Below are 20,373 nucleotides of genomic sequence, written 5' to 3' on the forward strand. Positions count from 1 at the left end.
AAATTTATTCTCTTCATAAATTTTATTGTAACTAGGCAAGAAGGTCATCTCTTTAGAAGTGGTCAGCTTTCCAAGAGTTTGTCATCTAAAGGAAAATTTTCTCAGGTCCTTTCAATTGTTAAGAAAACAGGAAGCAAATTTCAGTAAGCCATTTCAATAGAGTAAAACAAGAGATAAAGATCTCTATTAAACTTGGCAGCAAAGACAGAGCCCACAGAGTATCAGTCTGAGCAGCCCCTTGCCACCAGCCTGTCCCACTCTGCTCCCTGGGGAATGACCCAGCATCCACTGCCAACCAGCTGTGGCTGCCCCATCCCTCTGGAAGTGTCCAAGGCCAGGTTGGACAGGGCTGGGAGCAACCTGGGACACTGGGAAGTGTCCCTGCAAGTGGCAGGGGGTGGGACTGGAAGGGCTTTAAGGTCCCTTCCAACCCAAACCATCCTGGGATTCTACAGCCAGATGTGTGTGAGAGCAGAGGCAGCGAGTGAGAAACCAAAAGAAAGCACTGATGGCATCCTCATTTCATTTAGCAAATTAAAAACATGGCCAAGAGAAAAGGCAATAAAGACCCCAATGCTGAGGATTATTGACAATTATTTGACCAAACCCTTCAGGGGTGGGCAGCAAAAGCTGCTTCAGTAGTGCAGGATACATGGTTACTCTTGTTAAGCAGAGCAGCGTGGAATGAAAATCACATCTACTTCAAATCTTGACCAAGATCCTGGAAACAAAGAATTCTCCAATTCAGATGTGTTTAAATTTAGAAAGCTACATCTCACTTTGGTCCATGGGCTTCAGAAGTGCTGAGGAAGCAAAGTGCATCCACCATCAGTCTCTCAGCCAAGCAGAGCAGGGACAAAGGTGCTGCCAAAGACTCACAGCCAAAGAAGGATCTCCAAGGAGCCCTGCCCAAAGTGTTACAAGATAAAACTCAGTGCCAACCATGAGTCTGACAACCTACCTCTTAGCAGCAATGAGGGGGTGAAAAAAAAAGAAAAAAAATAATAAAAGAGTCATTTAAATCCTGATGGTGTTAGTAAAACTTTTGTTTTGCAGGACTAACAGTCATCACTACCACAAATTAAACCAAATTAAAAATCATTTCATCTCAGTATTTTCATTTATCCTTCATTCTTTCAGTTTATTCCCTAACCCTTCATTCTAATTCTTTTAAGACACTAGAATTTTATTATATGAGATGTTCCAAGTTGCAGTCAGATTGATGTGGATGTATAGGTTGACCAGAAATCTTAACTCCTTAACTTTCCACAGCAAAACTCCATCCAGGCTTACCAAGACTGAGCACATTTCCTTGTGCTGCAAAAAGACTTTCCAGCATGCACACAACAAGCCAAGGAGAAGGAGAATTATGCCTCTCAGAAGTAAAATATTTTACAATGGAATAATTATTAATGAACAAGGAAATAAAAGACATCTCAACCACACATTAAAACACAGAACCCTGCTTGTGAGGAAACCACCCAAACCAGCTCTACTGAACTATCCTGAATTTTTATTTTTCATTTCCAGCAGCTACCTGGGAAAATAATCTACATCTAAAAATCTCAACACCAATTCCCTCCAAAAATATATCTATAAAAATATAAAATCCCTGTAAATAGGCCCAAAAGGGCTGAAAAGAAAAAGCAATGAGTCCTCAGCCAACACATACTTTGGTAACTGTAAAATAGCCTCATCCCAAAAATCAGGAGGAGGTACTTGCCTGAACTTCCTGGCTGCAGCAGTCAAGGCTCTCTGCACCACAAAGAATTAATTCCTAAGCTTGGGCACTGGTATCAAAGAGCCTTAGCACATTGGCATCAGATTAAAATTAACTGTTCTTGCTGCTAAAGGGCTTTGAAAATCCCCAACTTCACTCTTCTCTTTGCTTTTTCCACTGACGGGGTAGAAGCAGAAAATATTTCACACTTGGTGATAATGCCCCAGCTCTGACAAATCAAAGATTTCACATAATTTATTTTCATAGTAGTGACAGCTAGCACTTCACACATTGGCTATAAAAGGCTGATTCAAAGCCAAAAACCATTTAACAACATTAGGGACCTATTTGCTATGCCACAGAAAATGATGGCAGTATTTTGTGAGATCCTGCTCATTTTGGTGTGTTTGATCTGAAGCAGCATTCCCAAAAGCTCAGCAAACACATGGAAAAGGCAGGAGGAGCAGAAATGCAGACACACTCCCAGGTTGTTCCAGAGCTTTAGTGTCAGATCACTCAGCAACACTCCCAAGCCAAGTTTAACATCAGGGATTCCTTTTCCAGCAGTCAATTCCCTGCTGTGGATCCCCACTGAGGGACTTTGGGATGACTGGAATAACTGGTTTGGGGCCAGGGGAGGGCAAAACCCAAACTGTGGCTGCTGCCACCTCCCCAGGTGGCCCCAAGTAACAAATTCATGGTCACGTATTTTGGCCAAAATTAATGCCAGCAGGTGGGTTTAATGTCCTGGTAAAATCACAAGCACTCAGCTTATTTAACACAAGTAGAAAATACCAAGTTTGCCTTTTAAGTAATGGGTTTGAATTTTAAAAGTTGCTCACTTTCAAACATTAGGATATTTTGATTTTATTATTTTGGTTATTTTTCAGGGTAAAGCAGATAATTCACAAGCTGAAGCCCCTGCCAATGAGCTATTTCCACAAGAATCTGCCCAGCCAGGTCCTGCCTGGAGCCCAAATCCCCAGGTCCCTTTAAACAGCATTATGCTGCCGACAGGCTTAGGGGAAAGATACTGTCATTCTTCCAGGTTCTCACTTTACTGGAGACCTTTTCAAAAGGAAATGGGTTAAATATTCAAAGGTGGCTTTAAAAAGCATCTTCCAGAAGCAGTTTTTTCTTGCTCTTGTCCAGGAGATATCTCTGCTAGCTAAAGCAGTTCTAAAACGACTGTAAATGAAAAACTAATGCAACATAGAGTAGAAAACATCTCACTTCTTAAATAAACCCCACAGTATCAGATAACTCTAATTTTACTCGTTAAAGAAGCTGTGGGAAAGCTGACAGTGGGTGCACACTGAGTCAAACATCCAGCACCTAAAACAGGAAGCAGAAAACTTTAGGGGGGGGGGAAGTAGAAGTTGAAGTGGAAAAACTTTTCAGTGTATTTTCATTCCTTACTACACCTGCCAGCTGCCCTCACTCTGATTCACATGATGTTAAATCCCTCTCTTAACACTGAGCACCACTTGAATCACACTCACCACTGCCCCAATAAGTTGGCTCCTTCCCACAGCTGCTTCTGTGTTAAATCAAACTGAAGAAGTAAAAATAATTAAACCTGTCTTATCAAAATAATTAATTTCAAGATGTAAAACAACTTTTGCTAATTAGCTGACACAACAGCCCCGACCTAAGGTGCAAATATCAGCTTTGGGCTACACCAACAGCAGTGCTGGGCTCAGATCTTTTGGGAAACAATGATCTGCTAATTATACAAAGCCCCCAGTATTTCCATGAGTATTAAAAATATTGTATTTCCCTAGTAAAATGTATTCATTCAAACAATTTTAAGCACCAATACATCATTAGAGGCTGAAGATTTTTAAAAGGATTTTCAAATTCACAAACAGAAATTAGATATATCCATGTGAGAATTTCAAAATCCCCTTGTTTTGCCTGAAGGTAAAAAGCTGCCTCACCAATTTTTGGAGCATTTCAAATGTAACCTTTAGAGAGCACAAGGAATTCCTACCATGCATTCACAGTGTATCTAATCAAAATTTATCTCAACAGAAAAACTGAAACTCAGTTTTAAATCATCTTCTTAACACTTACATCCCTGCCTGCCAGGTGAGACATTTTCAAAGCCTGGTTAATCCCCATTTCCAGCTGAGAAAACAGAAAGAAGCTGAGAAAACATTAAGAATGATCCACTTAAAAAAACAGCAAGTCAGAGAACTAGGACCAAACCCAGCATTTCCAGCTCTTAGTGACACTCTATCAGTGAAAATAAAAATACAAATACTGAAGTGTGTATTTTCCCTTCAAAGGAAACAACTTTAACAGCTTTAGGTAAAATTATGCTCTGAGTTCTCACAAACCCTGAATAGTGAAAGAAGGCTTGAACTAAGCTCCATTTGCATTTCACACCTAGTGGGTCACTAGGAGATTTCTTCTCACCTGAAAGCGTCTACTACCTCTCACCACCTGCATTTAAATGCAAATAAGAGCTTTCAAAAGCCTTATCAAGCTCGAGACACAGAAAAGCAGAGCACGATAAGAATCCTGAGGCCTCCAGGGAACACTGCAGAGTTTCTTTGCTAAAATGAACCAGTGCCCTGCCCAAGGGCTTCTTGTCCTTTGCCCCAAGGTGAGAACTTTGGACTCCTCTGTTACCCACCTCCTCCTGAGAGCTGGCAGGAGATGCTGCTCCTCCAATGGTGCCTTCTTGCTCAAACTGTCCTTGCCAAGAGGGAGAACCAATCCAGCTGAGCATTAACTGGACTTTTATCTTTCCTTGGAGCCAGGCTGGCAGCTCAGCCTGGCACCCAGCTGGCTGGTTCTCCCTGGGAGGGCAAGTGGCAACCTCGGCAGTGGCACCCAGGTCCAAGGCACCTGCAAAGGTTCAGTCCCTGGCACTGCCAGGGCTGGCACAAAAACCTCTCCCAGAGGACAATGTGCCCTCCAAGCCCAGGGCCAGACACATTTTGTTCAGAGGAAAGGAGACTCAGGGGTGCCCCCATCACTCTCACAGCTCCTGAAAGGTGCCTGTGCTCAGCTGGGGCTGGGCTCTATCTCCAGACAGCACTGACAGAACCAGAGCACACAGCCTCCAGCTGTGCCAGGGGAAATACAGGTTGGATATCAGGAAAAAGTGATTTACATAAGGGTGATAAAGTTCTGGAATGGCTGCCTGGGGAGGTGGTGGAGTCCCCATCCCTGGGTGTGTTTAACAAAGCCTGGATGTGGCACTGGGTGCCAGGGTTGAGTTGAGGTGTTGGGGCTGGGTTGGCCTCCATGTTCTTTAAGGTCTCTTCCAACCCAGTCATTCTGTGAATACAGATTTAGGATGGAGGTGCCTGCATGGAAACTGAAAATGGAGCATGGTCCAGCCTTGCTGAATCAATCCCAGCCCCAAGGAGTGCCTTTGCTTTGATCATGCTCCCAGGAAAAGAAGGGAAAGCTCCAGCATCACCTTCCTTCTGCCTCTTCCCAGCTGCCAGCAGCAGCCAGGATGAGTTTATCCCACAGCAGGTGCCTGGCTGCTCATGTCCCCTCCTTCCCCTGGCTCTCCCCAGCTCCAACCCTCTGCTTCACCTCCCCAGGGATGCCTGGGAGGCTGAGCTCCCTCCCAAAGCTGTGTCCCGGTGTGGGAGGCAGGACTGGGAGCTGTGCTGGTGCTGTCCCTGGGCCGGGCCATCCAGAGCAGCCTCTGTGACTGGGGCTTGTTTGCAGAACAAAGAGCTGCTTCACAGGCACTCAGGAACTGTGTGTGTTGTGAGCAAGGAGAAAACACTGGCACAAACCTCAGAGCACAGAAACCTCCTCATGCACAGAACAGATAAAAGCAGGGAAAACCCAAACAAAACCAACCCAAGACAGATGTGAGGGCTCTGAAGCAGAAGAATCTTACTAATAACACACAGAGCTACACTGGGGTCCCTACAGCTTTTCTTGTCACAAGAACAAAACCAAACCCACAGCACCAATCAATATCTTTAATTATGAAGTTATTTTGAAACCAAAGGTGCTTGAATAATTTCCCCCTTTAAACACAACAAACAACAAGCCAAGTTTTAAAACTTGGGATTTTAAAATTTAAGATGTGCCCAAGATTGGAGCTGCCTTATGTGGCTGAAGCATCCACCCACCTAGCCCAGCATCCAGCCCAGAGAGGGAGCACCAGCAGGTGCCTGCAGGAATAAACTCCCACTGTTGGTCAAAGGTCCAAGATGTATCCCAGCACAAATTTCATCCCACTAAATCTGCCTCTGACAAGCAGCTGCCCAGCAGAGCACAAGCCTCAGATGCACTGAGTAAGCTGTGTGGTGATAAAAAGTGCAAAATATACAGACAAGAGCCAATATTCCACAGCCTGGTGTTTTTGTTTTAACAACCATCTCTGTACAAAGACCAGCCAAATTCCATATGCAACTTAGCACAGAAAATCCAAGTTACCCTCCCTCAAGCATTTCTGTTCTGCCCTCCAGAACTGCAATATCCAACCAGTGAACTGTAGAGTGAGGTTTTTCCTGCCTCTAAAATACATTACCCAGAGCATTTTGTTTAAAGTGCTTTTACTATCTCAAAGATTCTACTCAAAAGCTCATAAAACAATGACTTTGCATTTTTGTATTTCTAATATCCTTCTATTTTATTTCAATCTGTACTGACCAACCTAACATATACTTTAACCAGCCTCCATAATATCCTTGTAAGTTTAATTACTGTTGTCTCTGAAATGAACACACTGAAGCACAAAGTAGCTAAACCCAGTTTTTCTAAGGAGATACCACCCCAGGACTCACATTATGAGGACACTCCAACTGCAAAGCAAATCCCAGACTCTCTAGAGTGGGCATTGCTTTTTGAAGTATTAAAAAAAAAACACCCAAGAAAAGGCAAAACCTGAGAAAAACAGAAACAATAAATCTTCACAACATACCACGTTTGAATTGCACCTAACACTGCTATTACTGCAGGACCTCCAGAGCAATGTTTATATTCCATATCCAGACACTGCTGGCCGTAGGGCAGCTGGTGAACTGGTTTATTTTGGCTACAGCAAAGCACAGCCTTGCTCCTCGAAAGCAGCTGATGCTCCCAATTCAGCCTTTGGGCACTTGCCTCACGGACCAGGCTGCATCCAGCTTTACTCTCCTGGCTCCCCACTGCTGTTAACCTACTATGAGTACATTTAGATCAGATATTAGCAAGGAATTTTCTCTGTGAGGATGCTGGCACAGTTGCCCAGAGAAGCTGCGGCTGCCCCTGGATCCCTGCAAGTGTCCAAGGCCAGGCTGGACAGGGCTTGGAGCACCCTGGGCTAGTGGAAGGTGTCCCTGCCCATGGCAGGAGGTGGAAATGGACGGGCTTTATGGTCGCTTCCAACACCAACCACGCTGCATTTCTATGATTCTAACCCATCCTGCGCGGCTTTCACAGGAAAAACACAAAAAGCAGCCACGGAAAGCAGGCAGAAGCCCAGGGAGCAGCAGCAGCAGCAGCGGGCACCGGGGGCCAGCGGGCTCTGACAGCGCGGGGCCCGGAGCGCGGTAACTCCCGGCAGGGCCCGGGGGCCGCGCTGCCCCCGCCGCTCCCGGGGCTCGCCCCGCTGCCCGCAGCGCCCGGCGCGCTGCTCCCGGGGGCGGGGGCCGAGGCGGGGCCGCCGGGGCCCGCAGGAAGCGGGGCCGAGCGGCGGGGCCGCGGCCGGGGCGGGCGGGGGCAGCGGGGCCGGGCCGGAGGGAGCGGGGGGAGAGCGGGGGAAGGAGCGAGGGGCGATCCGCGGCTCGGGCGCGCCCGCCGCAGGCCCGGCCCGGCCGGGGCCGCACAAAGGGCGGGGGGCGCGGCCGGCAGGTGTGAGCGGACTTACCGGGTGGGGCGGCGCCGCCGCCTCGGCGGACGGACGGAAGGACGGACGGACGGAGCGGGGCTGAGCGGGGCGGCGACGGCGGGACCGGGAGCCGGCGGGGCGGCGGCGGCGGGGCCGGAGGGGAAGCGGAACCGCCGCGCGTGGCCACAGCCCGCGGGGGCGGGGGCGGGGCGGAGCATTGCCGCGGGGGCACCGCCCGCCGTGCGCCGGAAGCTGAGGCACCGCGGGGCATGACGGGAGTTGTAGTTCGCTCTTGGCGGGTGGGGAATGTCTTCTACATCTATAAACTATACCCAGCATTTATTTAATTATAAATAGATATATTTATATAAATATATAACAATAAATTTATATATATAAATTATATATATAAATATGTTTTTATTTATATGTAAATATATATACCTTTATATTTTTAATATACATAAAAAATGTTATATTTCTCTGGATCAGCGTCAGAGAAAAATAAGAGAGCCTGACAGCATTTTAAAATTATTTTTTTAATACATATAGTATACATAAATAATATTTATATGGCGTGTTTTATAATAAATGTTATATATATCATGTGTGGTATAGTAATTTATATTACTATAAAATACTTATATTTTATTTATGTATGTTATATAATATATGTCTTATATATAGTAATTTTATGCATAATATATGTGTATAATATATATTATATACTTATATATACATATATACATTTATGATATATATTAAATAAATGTTGTAACATTATATTATACATATAAAATATATTAAAATAGCATTTATTATATCATATCTATTGCTTTATGATATATTTTATATATAAAAATACATGTTATATGTATAAGATTTCTCTTTTTCTAGGCTGTTTGGATCCCTTATTTTTCTCTGGCTGTGGACAACAACCACCTGGGGGGTGGTTTTCCTTAGGGGGAAAAGTCCACCACCCTAAAAAATGCAGCTTCCAGGAAATCCAGCAGGAACACAGCAGATATGTGCCCTCAAGGCTTCTCCCCCAAAATTCCCGTGGTCCATTTGATCTTTCATGATTTCTCCAGGCTTCCACCTGCCCTGGGGGCTAGATCTCAGCTCCTCTGTGCACCCAGGTTTGCAGCAACATCCGATTTTCCTTGTGGAAGGAGCAGGACACACAGCAGGCAGCTCCCCTTCCCCAGCTCTCAGGGAAAGGATCCATGGACTCCTCAATCCTCCCTGCAGGTCCAGGCACATCCCAATTTCCAGCTTGTGGGTTCCAGCCAGCACCTGTTGGCTGTGTGCTCCCTCACTCTCCAGAGAAACTCTGCAGAGCCACAGAACCCCTGTCCCTGCAGATGTGCCCATTTTCCAGGAACAGCATTCCCAAGTGACCCCCATCCAATCCCCTGCAGGCACAGCCGTGCTTTCACTGCTCTTCCCACGTTTGCTTTCTCCTTTCTGACTCAGCCCAGCCACTGCTCACTCCCCTCTGCAACATCCCTGGAGTAGCCACAGCAGGTTTGTGGCTCCACCCTTCCCTGGCCTTCCTCCCCATCCCTCCTCACCTCTCCGTGCTGCCTTGGCCTCCACCCCCAGCCCCTCTCGGCTCCAGCTCCATTTGCAGAATCCCGACTCCCCTCCCACCCTTCTGTCTCCCTCCCCAGGCACAGCTCTTTAGGAGGTTTTTTTTATTATTATTATTATTTTGGTTTGGTTTGGGGTTTTTTTTTTGTTTGGTTTTTTTTTTTTTGTTATACCCATTTCTTTGTGATTCAGAATGCCTTAACCCCCAACACGGCCTTTAATGCCCCATCCCCTTTTCTTTCCCTGCTCTGATTCAGTGCTTACACATATTAAGGATGGGGATGTTTGTGTCCAGCCCTCCTTGTGGTGGTTTCTTGCCCAGAACTCCTGAACACTTCATTCCTGTCTCCAAAACTGCCAGAATTTTTGCACAGCTCCTCCTCTGATCTCTGTGATCCCACTGGAGCTGGCACTTGAATCCTCCTGCATGGCACACCTGCTGAATTCTCTGCTGCCTTAGTGACAGCAGTTTCTGCTCTGAGAGAGAGATTTACTGGCAAATTCCTTTGTAATTAACACTGCTATGGTTATCAGATTTATTTACAGCTTGTAAGGAAAAATGTGTCTGCTATATTTATAATACAAGTGCCATGGATTTAAAAACAGCAAATATTTGCCACAACAAAAACCACCCCTTGTGAAGCTCTGCCATTCCTCTCATATTTTACATTAATCAGAATTTGTTAGGTTCAGTTGAAAAGGTGATTGATGGCAATCTTGATATACACTTTACTTCCATATTTTTCCACCTGCAATATTTTTTGTTTCATTCCAATTCCCTTTCCCTAGGCTTTGTCAGGGAGATTGATTTAGCTGAGGGATTCAACCTGTGTTTTTCAAAAAACAGGCAATGAAATCCTGACCCTCAGCTCTGGCAATCTGGGATGTTGCCATTCCAAGGGTCAGGCTCCAACACAGAGTCACCTCCAGAGCACAAACTGAGCTCTGGGAATGAAACATCCCACTTGGAGACAAGTGACACAGTGCTGGTCCCAGTGCTGGCAGGGCTGGACAGCCCAAATCTCTCTCTGATTGTTTCCCAAGGAATTCACTCTGTTCAATTCCAGCAGGAGAAAAATGCCCAAGAGACATCGATGAAAGGAATTTTCATTCACCCTCTCACACACACACTCACCCAGATTCCCTGCTTTGACTAATTTACTCGAAAATGGGGAATTAAATCTCTTTTCTCCACACGGGGGTTACCGTGGGCTCCCAGTGCCACCTACTGACAGCTGCAGACAGCGCCCGAGTCTGCTGCTCCAGAGCCTCTCGGCTTTTCCATTAGGTCATTTCCTCTCCATTTCCTTCTATTTATCAACTGTCCTGGAGACTGAATGCACATCTTTTAAATATTTGCTTCTAGTCACTGTCCTGTCCTTTACTTTCATCTTCCCAGGGTTTCTTTCCACTCATGAAATAGGGTGACATTTCTTCAGATTTTTAAACTCTTTCAATTCTGACTAATTGTTCAGCCTGGAATAAAGGAGGCTCAGGGGAACCTTCACTCTCTCCACAACTCCTGACAGGACATGGAGCCAGGTGAAGGTCAGGCTCTTCTCCTAGGAAACAGCCTCAAGCTGTGCCAGGGGAGGTTCAGGTTGGATTTTGGGAAAGGTTCCTCTTGGGAAGGGTTGTCCAGCCCTGGCACAGCTGCCCAGGGCAGTGGTGGAGTCTCCTGGAGGGGTTTCACAGACCTGTGGATGTGGCAGTTGGGGACAAGGGTTAGGAGTGGCTTTGGCAGCACTGGGGGAATGGTTGGACTCAATGATCTTAGAGGGCTTTTCCAACCTTAATGACTGTGATTCTAATTAGGCCAAGAGCAGCCAATCCCTCCGAGTCATTAGGGTGGGAGAGATTATTGAGGTGTTCCAGGTAGGCACAGAATGTCCCTTCACAAATTCAAACATAACCCATCTGCACAACAAGCTTAAAATTCAAAAATTTTAATGAGTCAATGATGTTTTTCATACCCTTAATAACCAATCCCTGAGTCAAGAAATACAAACACCTCTGTGAGAGGCAGCATTGTATTGGAAGCAGGCTCTGGGCCAGGAGGAGGGAATAGAAGCCCCAAACCCACTCCTGACTGTTGCCTCATTGCCCACAGCAGTGCTTTCAGCTTTTTGAGGCTTTTTCCTACTCTCCACCTGCTTTGGACAACACACCCAGAATGTCTTCTGGGCTGTGAAAGGCATTTGTAAGCATTATGAGCCAAAGGAACCATAACCCAGCATGGGACCCTTGCACCCCCTAAGATATAAATAGCAGCAGAGCAGGATCCATCCAGGAGCACAGTGCAATGTGCAGTTAGTTGTGCTGGAGGGAGAGCAGACATCCCACATTCCTCAGGTCACTGTGAGAAGTGTCCATACTTGCAGGCAGCAGCCAGGATCAGGCCAGAGCAGAGCCCTGTGGTGATCAGGGTCAGGGCACACACCAGGGAACTGTGCTCCCTGAGCCCCACAGGAACCCTCAGCATCGACTCTTCATATGCCTACAAAGAAAAATAAATATATATCACTCCTTTGACCAGCTGTTTCTTTTTGAGAGGATGAGGAACCAGACCCTGATTTAATTAGCCCTTGGCTAAAGCTTCTTCTGAGATTCAATATCAGAACCAGGATGGGACATCTTTTAATTCCCAGCCACTGCTGCACTGCAGAGCTCAGGAAATGGATCTGCTGCCATCTGTATCCCTGGATCTCTGCTCCTACTGCAGCCACTGAGGGTAGGTCTGAAATGCTGCAGGGAGAGCAGCTCCAAGGTGAGCTCAGACCACTAAGGACACAGATTTCTTCAAAGTCAACAACCATTTGGTTTTTTCATTGATACAGGAAACTGCAAAATGTTTATGGACAACAGCTACAGATGTACCAGTTGTCTACAGGTATCTTAAAAATAGGAAGGTACATGTGTTACAACAACAACAGATTATTTTATTATATAAAATAGTCTAATTTCTGAATCTCTACACTGCTGTGGCACTTTTGGACATCAAAGACAGTTGTTGGCCACACTAGAGATCAAACTTTCCTTGGTTTTGAACACAATAAGAAACTTCACTTCTTCCTAAACACTTACCCAACCAAGTAACAACCAAGCAAACAGAAGTGGCCCTTTTTTAGGATGCTACTTCTTAAATTTTTGCAGTTTTACCATTACTTTAGCTAGATTATCATCTTCCACTTTGCTACTCCTCTCAATCACCAGCATTGTAAAGACTCTTCTTAATTTGATCAGTGCCAATTATATCCTAGGATTCCAAGTAAATTAGTAAGGGGGAAAAAAAGGTCAGAAGAGCAGCCGTGCTAAAGGGTCAGAAGAGCACAATCCCTGTAAACACAGCAGAAGGGCAGGATGACCCCCACTAAAAGCCAGTCAGAAAGGAAAAAAGGAGCCTGACAAAGGGGAAACCACCCAGCTAGTCTCTTAATGATTCATTCCTGTGAGGAATTAATCCTAAAATTTAATCCAGAAAGGTGTTAATCACAGCAAAAAAGGCAGCAGTTGTTAAAAGGAACCAGAGGGAGAACTCACAGGTCTGTGTTTTGTGGTGTGCCACTGACAGGGACTGGTGGTGTCAGATGAGCAGGGAGTGTCCACTTCAGCAGGTTCCCAGCACTCTTCAGACAGGTGACCTAGGGAAGGCATTCCTGCATCACCAGGAGCCAGGCAGGATAAGCAGTCAGCCTGCAAGCTTTTTCCAAAGATGGGATTTTCCCTCTACAATAGCTCAACAGAATCTATTCCCTGGGAGCCAAGTGGTGAAACACCTCTGCATGGCCAAAGTGACACTGGGCAGTCTTTGCTGTGGACTTTACAACTCTTCCCTTCCTGATACAGCAGGTACCCAAGAAAGAAGCTCACCTGTGTGGTATCTTGGCCCTTCTGTCCTTAACAGAGCAAAGAATTCCTGGTTAGCCTGCAGACCCCTCAACTTTAGCCATGTAGTTAGAATTTCCCTCAAAATCAGAAAAGCCATTTCTCTTCTTGACCTCCTGTCAGGACACAAAAGATCTCCCTTCCAATACTTTAAATCCTTCCCCATTAATCATTAATAAAAAATGTTTTCCTGCTCATAACTAGTAAATGTGCCAGGAAGATTTAACACCCCTTAGTCATATAGTGCCTAAAAGGCAGGTTTACAGTGAAGCACTGCATGGAATTTTTTTCCATACCATAAGGGCTATCCAGCCAAAAAGCAGCAGGAAGGAACCAAAGGAACCAAAAGGAAGGATCCAAAAATTCACAGAACTTCAAAACTCTCTCAGGAGTGCAAGTGCATCTTCTCAGTAAGCACAGAGCAAGTGAGAGGTGTGAAGGGGCCCAGTGGGGTGCAGAGGGAAGGCTGAAGGGAAGAGGATGCTAGGAAGTTGACCATAGGGATTTCTCCATTCCCTCATTATCCAGAGGACCACAGCAGCCTTTTCTAGTCCAACTTCCTCCTCAAGGATCCAGTGCAGCTGCCTCTACCTCCTCCTCACCTTCCAAATTCCCCTGGCTCGGTTATGGAAAAATGTGGTTATAAATCTGGGAAATGGAATCACCTGATCAAGTTCTGACACTTGAATGATGCTGACTTAAAAATATCTAGCAAGATAATCTTTATCATCTTCCTGAAGGAAGAAAGTTTCTACATTTTAACATCAGAAGGGAGGAAGGTCTTTATCATGGCCACACTTTGTGGTTACGTTCACACAACTACCGAGAGCCCCATCTCAGACACAACTGTCGGAATTCAGGACATCCCTCTGGCTGTCCTGGACTGCCAAGAGCCCTGCCAGGGGGCTCAGAGACCCTGGCACAGAGCCCAGAATGCCTGTGGTTTCAATTATGACCCATGGAGCAAATTACCAACCTTATATGAAGATCTGCAAGCCACGACAGTTTAAGCAGAATGATAGTGAATTTATCACAGGGTGAAAAATAGATTTTTGGGGTTTTTAAAATGGGGGTTCAGGGGGCAAGAGGGAGGAATCTGGGCATGTCCAGCCTTTCTCCTTCTTCTTCTTCTTCTTGGCCTCCATCTTCTGGGTGATGTTGGCCCTTTTAGATTGGTTTAGAGTAGAAGCTCACTGTCTAACATAGGTGACAGCTATTGGGAAGTAATTGTAAATATTGTACATGTAGTTTTTAGTATAAAGCCATAACACCACCCTGGGGGCGAAGGAGATTGCCTCTGACTGTCTTGCTGAGCAGACCTCAGCTAGACAGGAGAAAGAATTTTATAGATAAGGAACAATAAACAACCTTGAGACTGAGAAATGAAGAGCCCTGACTCCTTCTTTGAGTGCCAGGCTGGGAAAAGAACTTTCTAATGCATCTCAGGGTCACTGTGACCAGCTAGAGACCCCGAGACACAACCAGATTTGGGACTGCCCAAGAGCATTAATGAGGGTCTCACCGTGGCAGCAGCAGAGCAGCACCTCTGGGCTCTCCAGAGCCACCAAGGCCTGCTGTGTGCCCCGGGCTGGGCGGTGGTAGCGGGCGTGCACAGGCACAGTGCCGTGGAAGCAGCGGGAGCAGCGCGTCTCCGGCTCCAGGAACAGCAGCAGCACAAGAGCCTTGGCCAAGTACTCAGGAGCCTCCACGTCAATGACATCAGGAGATAGCACTGCCTGCAAGCAGGGAGAGACACAGGAGTGGTTGTGATGGAAATCAGACAGTGCTGCCCCCCCTCATTCTGACACTGAGAGTGATTTTGTGGTCAGGACGATCAAGTTGGGAATTCCAGCCTTAAGCTGTTCCAAAATACATTTCCAAGACTGTCTTCAAGGAGTGTGGGAGAAGTTCACAGTGTCACTGTGCCTACAGCCAGACCTGTGAGGTGTCAGCTCAACCATGGTGTCACCTGCACCTCAGGCATGCCAAGGGCAGGAGCTGCCCACAGTCTGTGCACCCATATTTTAGGGTGCAAAGGCTAATTAAGCACCTAAGCAGATAAAAGCCACAGCCAATTAAGCACCTAAGCAGATAAAAGCCACAGCCTTTGCACATCTCTGTAATGTGAAGCAAAGACTGGACAGCAACACAGAAAGCTGGGATGAAAACAAAGCTGGGATGAAAACAAAGCTGGGAAGCTGCTCACTCCAAACACACATCACGTGCCTTAGAGCTCACCAGCACCTCTTTGGGGGTTTCCCTTCCACCTTCTGGACTGAGGCCCTTTTACCATAGCTGCTCACCTGGGGCTAAGAGAGGAGCAGCAGCTCCCTGGTACATCACCAGCAGCACCAGGGGATGCCAAGAGAGCTGAGCTACAAGGAGACACCAGGAAGATTATATTGTTTGGCAGCTCCTTCCAGGAATAATCAGTTTGGTTCAATGAGCCAGACAATGAGCAGACATTCCAAGTCCCTGAGTCCTTCCCTGACTCACTGCCACATCTCCTGGTGCTGGGGCCATTACCTTCGTCAGGTTGTGCTGCTGCAGCGTTGCCAGCTCGTCGGGATCCACGTAGATTCCTGGTGGCAGATGCACCTGAGCTGCCACTGCACATCCTCCTGCATCCTCCCCCAGCTCTACCTTCACCAGCAGGTCCCTTCAAACAGCAACAAGAGCAAAACATTTACACTCACACTTCAAAAGTGGGGCACAAGACATCTGAGAGACATTTCTCATATGAGATGAGCTCTCACACCGAGTACAACTCATTCTGATCACACTTCCCTGTCCAGCCTTCTTAACCTCAACCCCACATCCACAGCCAAAATGAAGTTTCACTTCTTTGTTAATGTCTCAGAACCACTAATAGCCTCCACAAAAGCTTTATTTTCCCTCCACTACAGCTGGTTAATCCCTTGGTGCTGTTAATACATTCCTGACACGTGCCCAGGGATCATGGCCCAGGGAGGTGATACAATTCCACATGAAAAGAGGAGAAGCTTCTTCCAACAGAAGATCCTGTGGCATGTTATGCTGATGGAGGGCAGGGTGAGGACTCACCTGTGAAACCCCTCCTTCAGGAGCTCCTGTGTGACAGTGGTGTCCCGACAGGCTGCCTGCACATCTAAGGTGACACAGAGCCAACAGTGTAACAGCACAGTGACCACAGGGGCTGGAAAAGTTTTATAACTCACGAACACCTCATCTGCAAACCCTCTCCCAGAAGAAGAGAAGCAGTACTTGACTGTGATCGAAGAGCAGAAGAGGTTTCTTGGTTCACTGGCTGAGCAATAGTTCCCAAATGCAGAGTTACAGGATGGTTTGGGTGGGATGAGACCTTCAAGCCCATCTTGTTCCAACCCTCAGCTTTGGGCAGAGACGCATCCCCAAGACCAGGGTGCTCCAGGTCTGTCCTTGAACACTTCCAGCCACAGCTGCTCTAGGCAACCTGTGTCAGAGCCTCACCATCCTCACACGGAAGAATTCCGTCCCAATATCCCATCCATCCCTGCCCTCTGGCAGTGTTCAGCCATTCCCCGTGTCCTGTCACCCCATCCCCTGTTACCAGTCCCTCTCCAGCTCTCCTGGAGCCCCTAAAGGCACTGAAAGGAACTCTGATCTCTCCCTGGATCCTCCCCTTCTCCAGGCGGAACACCCCCAGCTCTCCCAGCCTGGCTCCAGAGCAGAGTTGCCGGACCCTGCCCACTCCGCGCTCCTTTCCCGGAGCGGTTCCCCGCGGGCACTCACGGAGAGCGCAGAGCAGCACGCCCAGCCCGGCCCCGACCCGCACCGGCCCCCGCCGCCCGCCCGCCATGGCGGCCCGCTCCTCACGGCCCGCGTGGGCTGCCCCGCGCCGCCTGACCGCGCGGGGCCCGCTCACCCATTGCTCCGCGGCGCCGTGTCTGGCAGGCGTTGGTGAGGACAGCCCGAAGGGGGCCTTGGGTAGAGGGGGCCTTTACCGCCTGGGCTCGGCGGCGGCACCGGAGCCATGGCAACCGCTCGGAGAGACAGGACCGCCCCGGGGGAGGAGTGGGAGCGGCGGGAGAAGCAGGAGCGGAGGCTGCAGGAGGAGGAAGAGGAGGAAGAAGAGGAAGAAGTGGCTTTCCGCCTCCCCCGAGGTGAGTGGACAGGGCGAGAGTGTAAGGGAGACTAGGAGTTCCTGGACCGGGGCCAGCGGAGGCTGTGGAGGAAGGGCCTGGAGCATCTGGGTGTCCAGGAAAGGCTGAGGGAGCTGGGGCTGCTCAGCCTGGAGAGGAGCCCCAGCTGAGAGGGGCCCTCAGCCCTGGCTGTCCCTGGCTGCAGGGAGGGGCAGAGCAGGGCCAGGCTCTGCTCCAGGCCCAGCAATGGCACCAGAGCCACGGGCAGGGACTGAGCCCAGGGAGCTCCACCTGGACATGAGGAAGAACTTTCCTGGGCAGAGATGGAGTCCTGAACAGATCCCAGAGAGGGTGTGGAGTCTCCCTCAGTGGGGATATCCCAGAGCTGTCTGGACACAATGTGTGCCATGGGCTCTGGGATGGCCCTGCTGGAGCAGGGAGGTGGCACCAGGTGACCACTGTGGTCCCTCCTGCCTCTCCCAGGATGGGCCAGAGCTGGGAGTGACCAGCCCGGCCCTGCCCCGCTGCCCCTCGAGCTCAGCGTTCGGGGCTCGGCCGCGCTCCCCGGCCGCTCGTGCGGCTCTGAACGGCCCCGGGCCCTGACCACACCCGGCTGTGCTGCCGGAGCGCTCCCGGAGCCGCCGCTGACGCCGGCAGGGAAGGGCTGAGCCCGGGTTACCGGGAGATCCAAACGCTCTTTGCTGCAGATCCGAAGAGCAGCTCCCGTTCGTGCTTCTCATCTGCGTGGAATCCCGGAATGGTTTGGGTTGGAGGGACCTTAAAGCCTCTCTGGTTCCACCCTCTGCCATGGGCAGGGACACCTTCCACTACTCCGCGTTCCTCCAAATCCCCACCAACCAACCTGGCACTGGAAATTTTCACTATTAAGGACATTACTGCATGTTTGAACTCTTCCTTATGTGATTTTTTACAAAGGAGGAAGTGCTTCCAATTCTGCCTCTAGGCAGCTTTTCAACAGTAATGCGATTTTTCTTGTTGTGGAGAAATCCATTGTTTTTTGAGGGGTAAAATACATTACTTTGCCTTACTGCAGTCTGGAAATCACCTTCATGTTTGACATATTTTCACTCATTTAAAACCATTTCTTTAATTGGTTTTAAACCAATAAAAACATTTAAACAAATAAAAACATTTAAGCCAATAAAAATATTGAGTTTTAACCAATTTATTTTATTCATAATAAAAGTAACACCTGTACTCAGTGCTGTCCACTGAGCTGGGAACGGGATCTGCAACACATTTGGATTTTTAAGTCCCCTCTAATTTTATTTCATAATTGAATTAGAATGGGCTTTAAGGCCCGTTCTGACCCAAACCACTCTGGGTTCTGTAATTTTGCTGAACTCCTGACAAAAAGAGCACCACTGAGTGTCACTGTCATATTTTCTGGAAAAATCCCTTCAGCAGGATTTCTCTCCTGGGAAGCTGAGAAGCCTCAGAGGAAAAGGAAAACAATCATTATCTGATTTGCTTCTCCTGTGTTTTGCTGCCTTGGAATGTGGTTGGAGATTGTTTATCCAACATGTGAATTGTTTTAACTTAATGACCAAGCTGTGTTGGGACTCTGGAAGCAGTCATGAGTTTTTCATTAGTATCTTGTTAAGCCTTCTGTCTGTATCCTTTCTTTATTCTCTAGTATAGTTTTAGTATAGCATTCTTTAATATAATATAATACCATAAAATAATAAATTAGCCTTCTAAGAACATGGAGTCAGATTCATCATTTCCTTCCTGCCACGGGGGACCCCAGAAGATACCACAACTGAGAGATTCTGCCACCTGTTTTCCTTTTTCCCTGTTTCCCAGGGAGAGATGCTGGGGACTCTTATGGAGCCAGAATGACTTTCAGTGCACAGAAATGTGGGATCTGCTTCCAGCCCCCTGCCATCATCCTCATCTACAGAGACAACATCCAGGACAAGACTCGCCAGCGCATCATGCCCGTCAGGAATTTCTCCAGGTTCTCAGGTGAGGGGCATTCCTTCCTGAATGCATTCCTTCCTGTCTGCAGGAATGCATTCACTCTTTTCCTCCAGCTGCATGCAGAGGAGCCCGTTGGTAGCAGCACACTGAGTGCCCTCCCAGCAGCGTGCAGGATGGGTGTGCTGGGGTTATTGTAAATTTTTGTAAAGGCAACTCCCTCCTTGGTTGGGGAGGGAGAGAGAATGATGCATCTGAGTCTATCATCAGAAGGCTAATTAATTATTATACTATGTACATTGTATCTAAGCTGAATCTGCCATGCACTCACTCTCACAACTGCTTACACTCCACAGAACTGCACTCATCTCTGATTTTCTCGTGACTGTCCCATGACAGTCCCTACACACACACGCTCCTGGCCTCATAGGCCAAGGGAACAAAACACCTTCACTATGAGTAAACAATTTCCATATTGCATTCTAGTTTGGCACAACACAGGCACAGCAAGTGATAAGAATTGTGTTTTCTCTTTCTCTGAAGTTCAGAGAATGTGAATCTCAGAAATCTTTGAGAAGAATTGTGCCTTGCTTTTCTCTGTGAAGAGAAATGTGGCAACAGGGGTAATGTTGCCTCTCCAAGGACCCCACATCTCAATGGCTCTCTGAGCCTGCAGGGTTTGGAGACACCCCTGGGGAGGGTTTGGGAGGGGATTTGTCAGTGGGAAGAGGTTTGTTGGAGCTGCAGGTGCCTGTGTTGGCTCTCCCCAGACTGCAGCAGGGCTGCCGAGGAGCTGAAGAACAACCCTCGGCACAAGGCCTACCTGGAAGGGGTCTCGCTGCGCCAGCTCCAGAAGCTCTACAGCTTGCTGAGAGATCATTTGGAAGGACAGAGCCTGTCTGAGAGCTTGGAAAGGTATCATCATGAACACACCATTGACCCAGAGGAGGATATGAACCAACTGGATGACTGGGAACTGGCCAAGAGGAAGAGCATCATGGACGAGCTCTTCGAACAGAACAGGAAGAGGAAGGATGATCCTGACTTCGTTTACAACGTTGAGGTGGATTTCCCAGAGGATGAGCAGCTGGAGTCCTGTGCTTGGGACACTGAGTCAGATGAAGAAATGTGATTCCAGACAAAGATGGGCGGTTCAGAGACAAATCTCAGTGTCCCAGCAGAGAGAACAATGTCACCATACATTAGCTCAGGAGAACCTGAGGTGCCACAGCAATCCCAGGCTTAAGAGAGATTTATTTAAGAAGCCAGACTTGATTAAATGCAAACTGCATAGCTGAAATTGTTGGCTTGTTTTAGTTTTTCCTACATAAAATAATTTT

At 47.7% G+C, this 20,373-nt stretch overlaps 3 protein-coding genes across 4 annotated transcripts in view; 1 reads left to right on the forward strand and 2 right to left on the reverse strand.

Moving 5' to 3' along the window:
* Nucleotides 1–7,703, reverse strand: part of PAK2 (p21 (RAC1) activated kinase 2) — a 42,087-nt gene extending 34,384 nt beyond the window's left edge. The window contains exon 1 of the mRNA XM_050977979.1: nt 7,554–7,703. The gene's annotated coding sequence lies outside the window, so the exon portion shown is untranslated. The remainder of the gene's footprint in view (nt 1–7,553) is intronic.
* Nucleotides 7,704–11,037: 3,334 nt separating this feature from the next.
* On the reverse strand, nt 11,038–16,818 carry PIGX (phosphatidylinositol glycan anchor biosynthesis class X). 2 transcript variants are annotated; one of them, XM_050978151.1, is made up of 6 exons: nt 16,743–16,818; nt 16,056–16,119; nt 15,519–15,651; nt 14,515–14,728; nt 12,648–12,748; nt 11,038–11,604 (listed from the first exon to the last, which is right to left on the reverse strand). In XM_050978151.1, the coding sequence occupies exons 1-6, from the start codon at nt 16,807–16,809 to the stop codon at nt 11,461–11,463; spliced, it is 723 nt and encodes a 240-aa protein (XP_050834108.1). In that variant the 5' UTR covers nt 16,810–16,818; the 3' UTR covers nt 11,038–11,460. The 2 variants fall into 2 exon arrangements, with proteins under 2 accessions (XP_050834108.1, XP_050834107.1); XM_050978150.1 differs by having other exon boundaries at nt 12,648–12,763.
* A 127-nt stretch (nt 16,819–16,945) lies between these two features.
* Nucleotides 16,946–20,333, forward strand: CEP19 (centrosomal protein 19). The gene is made up of 3 exons (XM_050978091.1): nt 16,946–17,113; nt 18,920–19,081; nt 19,804–20,333. The coding sequence occupies exons 1-3, from the start codon at nt 16,984–16,986 to the stop codon at nt 20,163–20,165; spliced, it is 654 nt and encodes a 217-aa protein (XP_050834048.1). The 5' UTR covers nt 16,946–16,983; the 3' UTR covers nt 20,166–20,333.
* Nucleotides 20,334–20,373: the final 40 nt, after the last annotated feature.

Source organism: Serinus canaria, chromosome 9 (assembly GCF_022539315.1).
Source record: "Serinus canaria isolate serCan28SL12 chromosome 9, serCan2020, whole genome shotgun sequence".
Lineage (NCBI taxonomy): Eukaryota > Metazoa > Chordata > Aves > Passeriformes > Fringillidae > Serinus > Serinus canaria.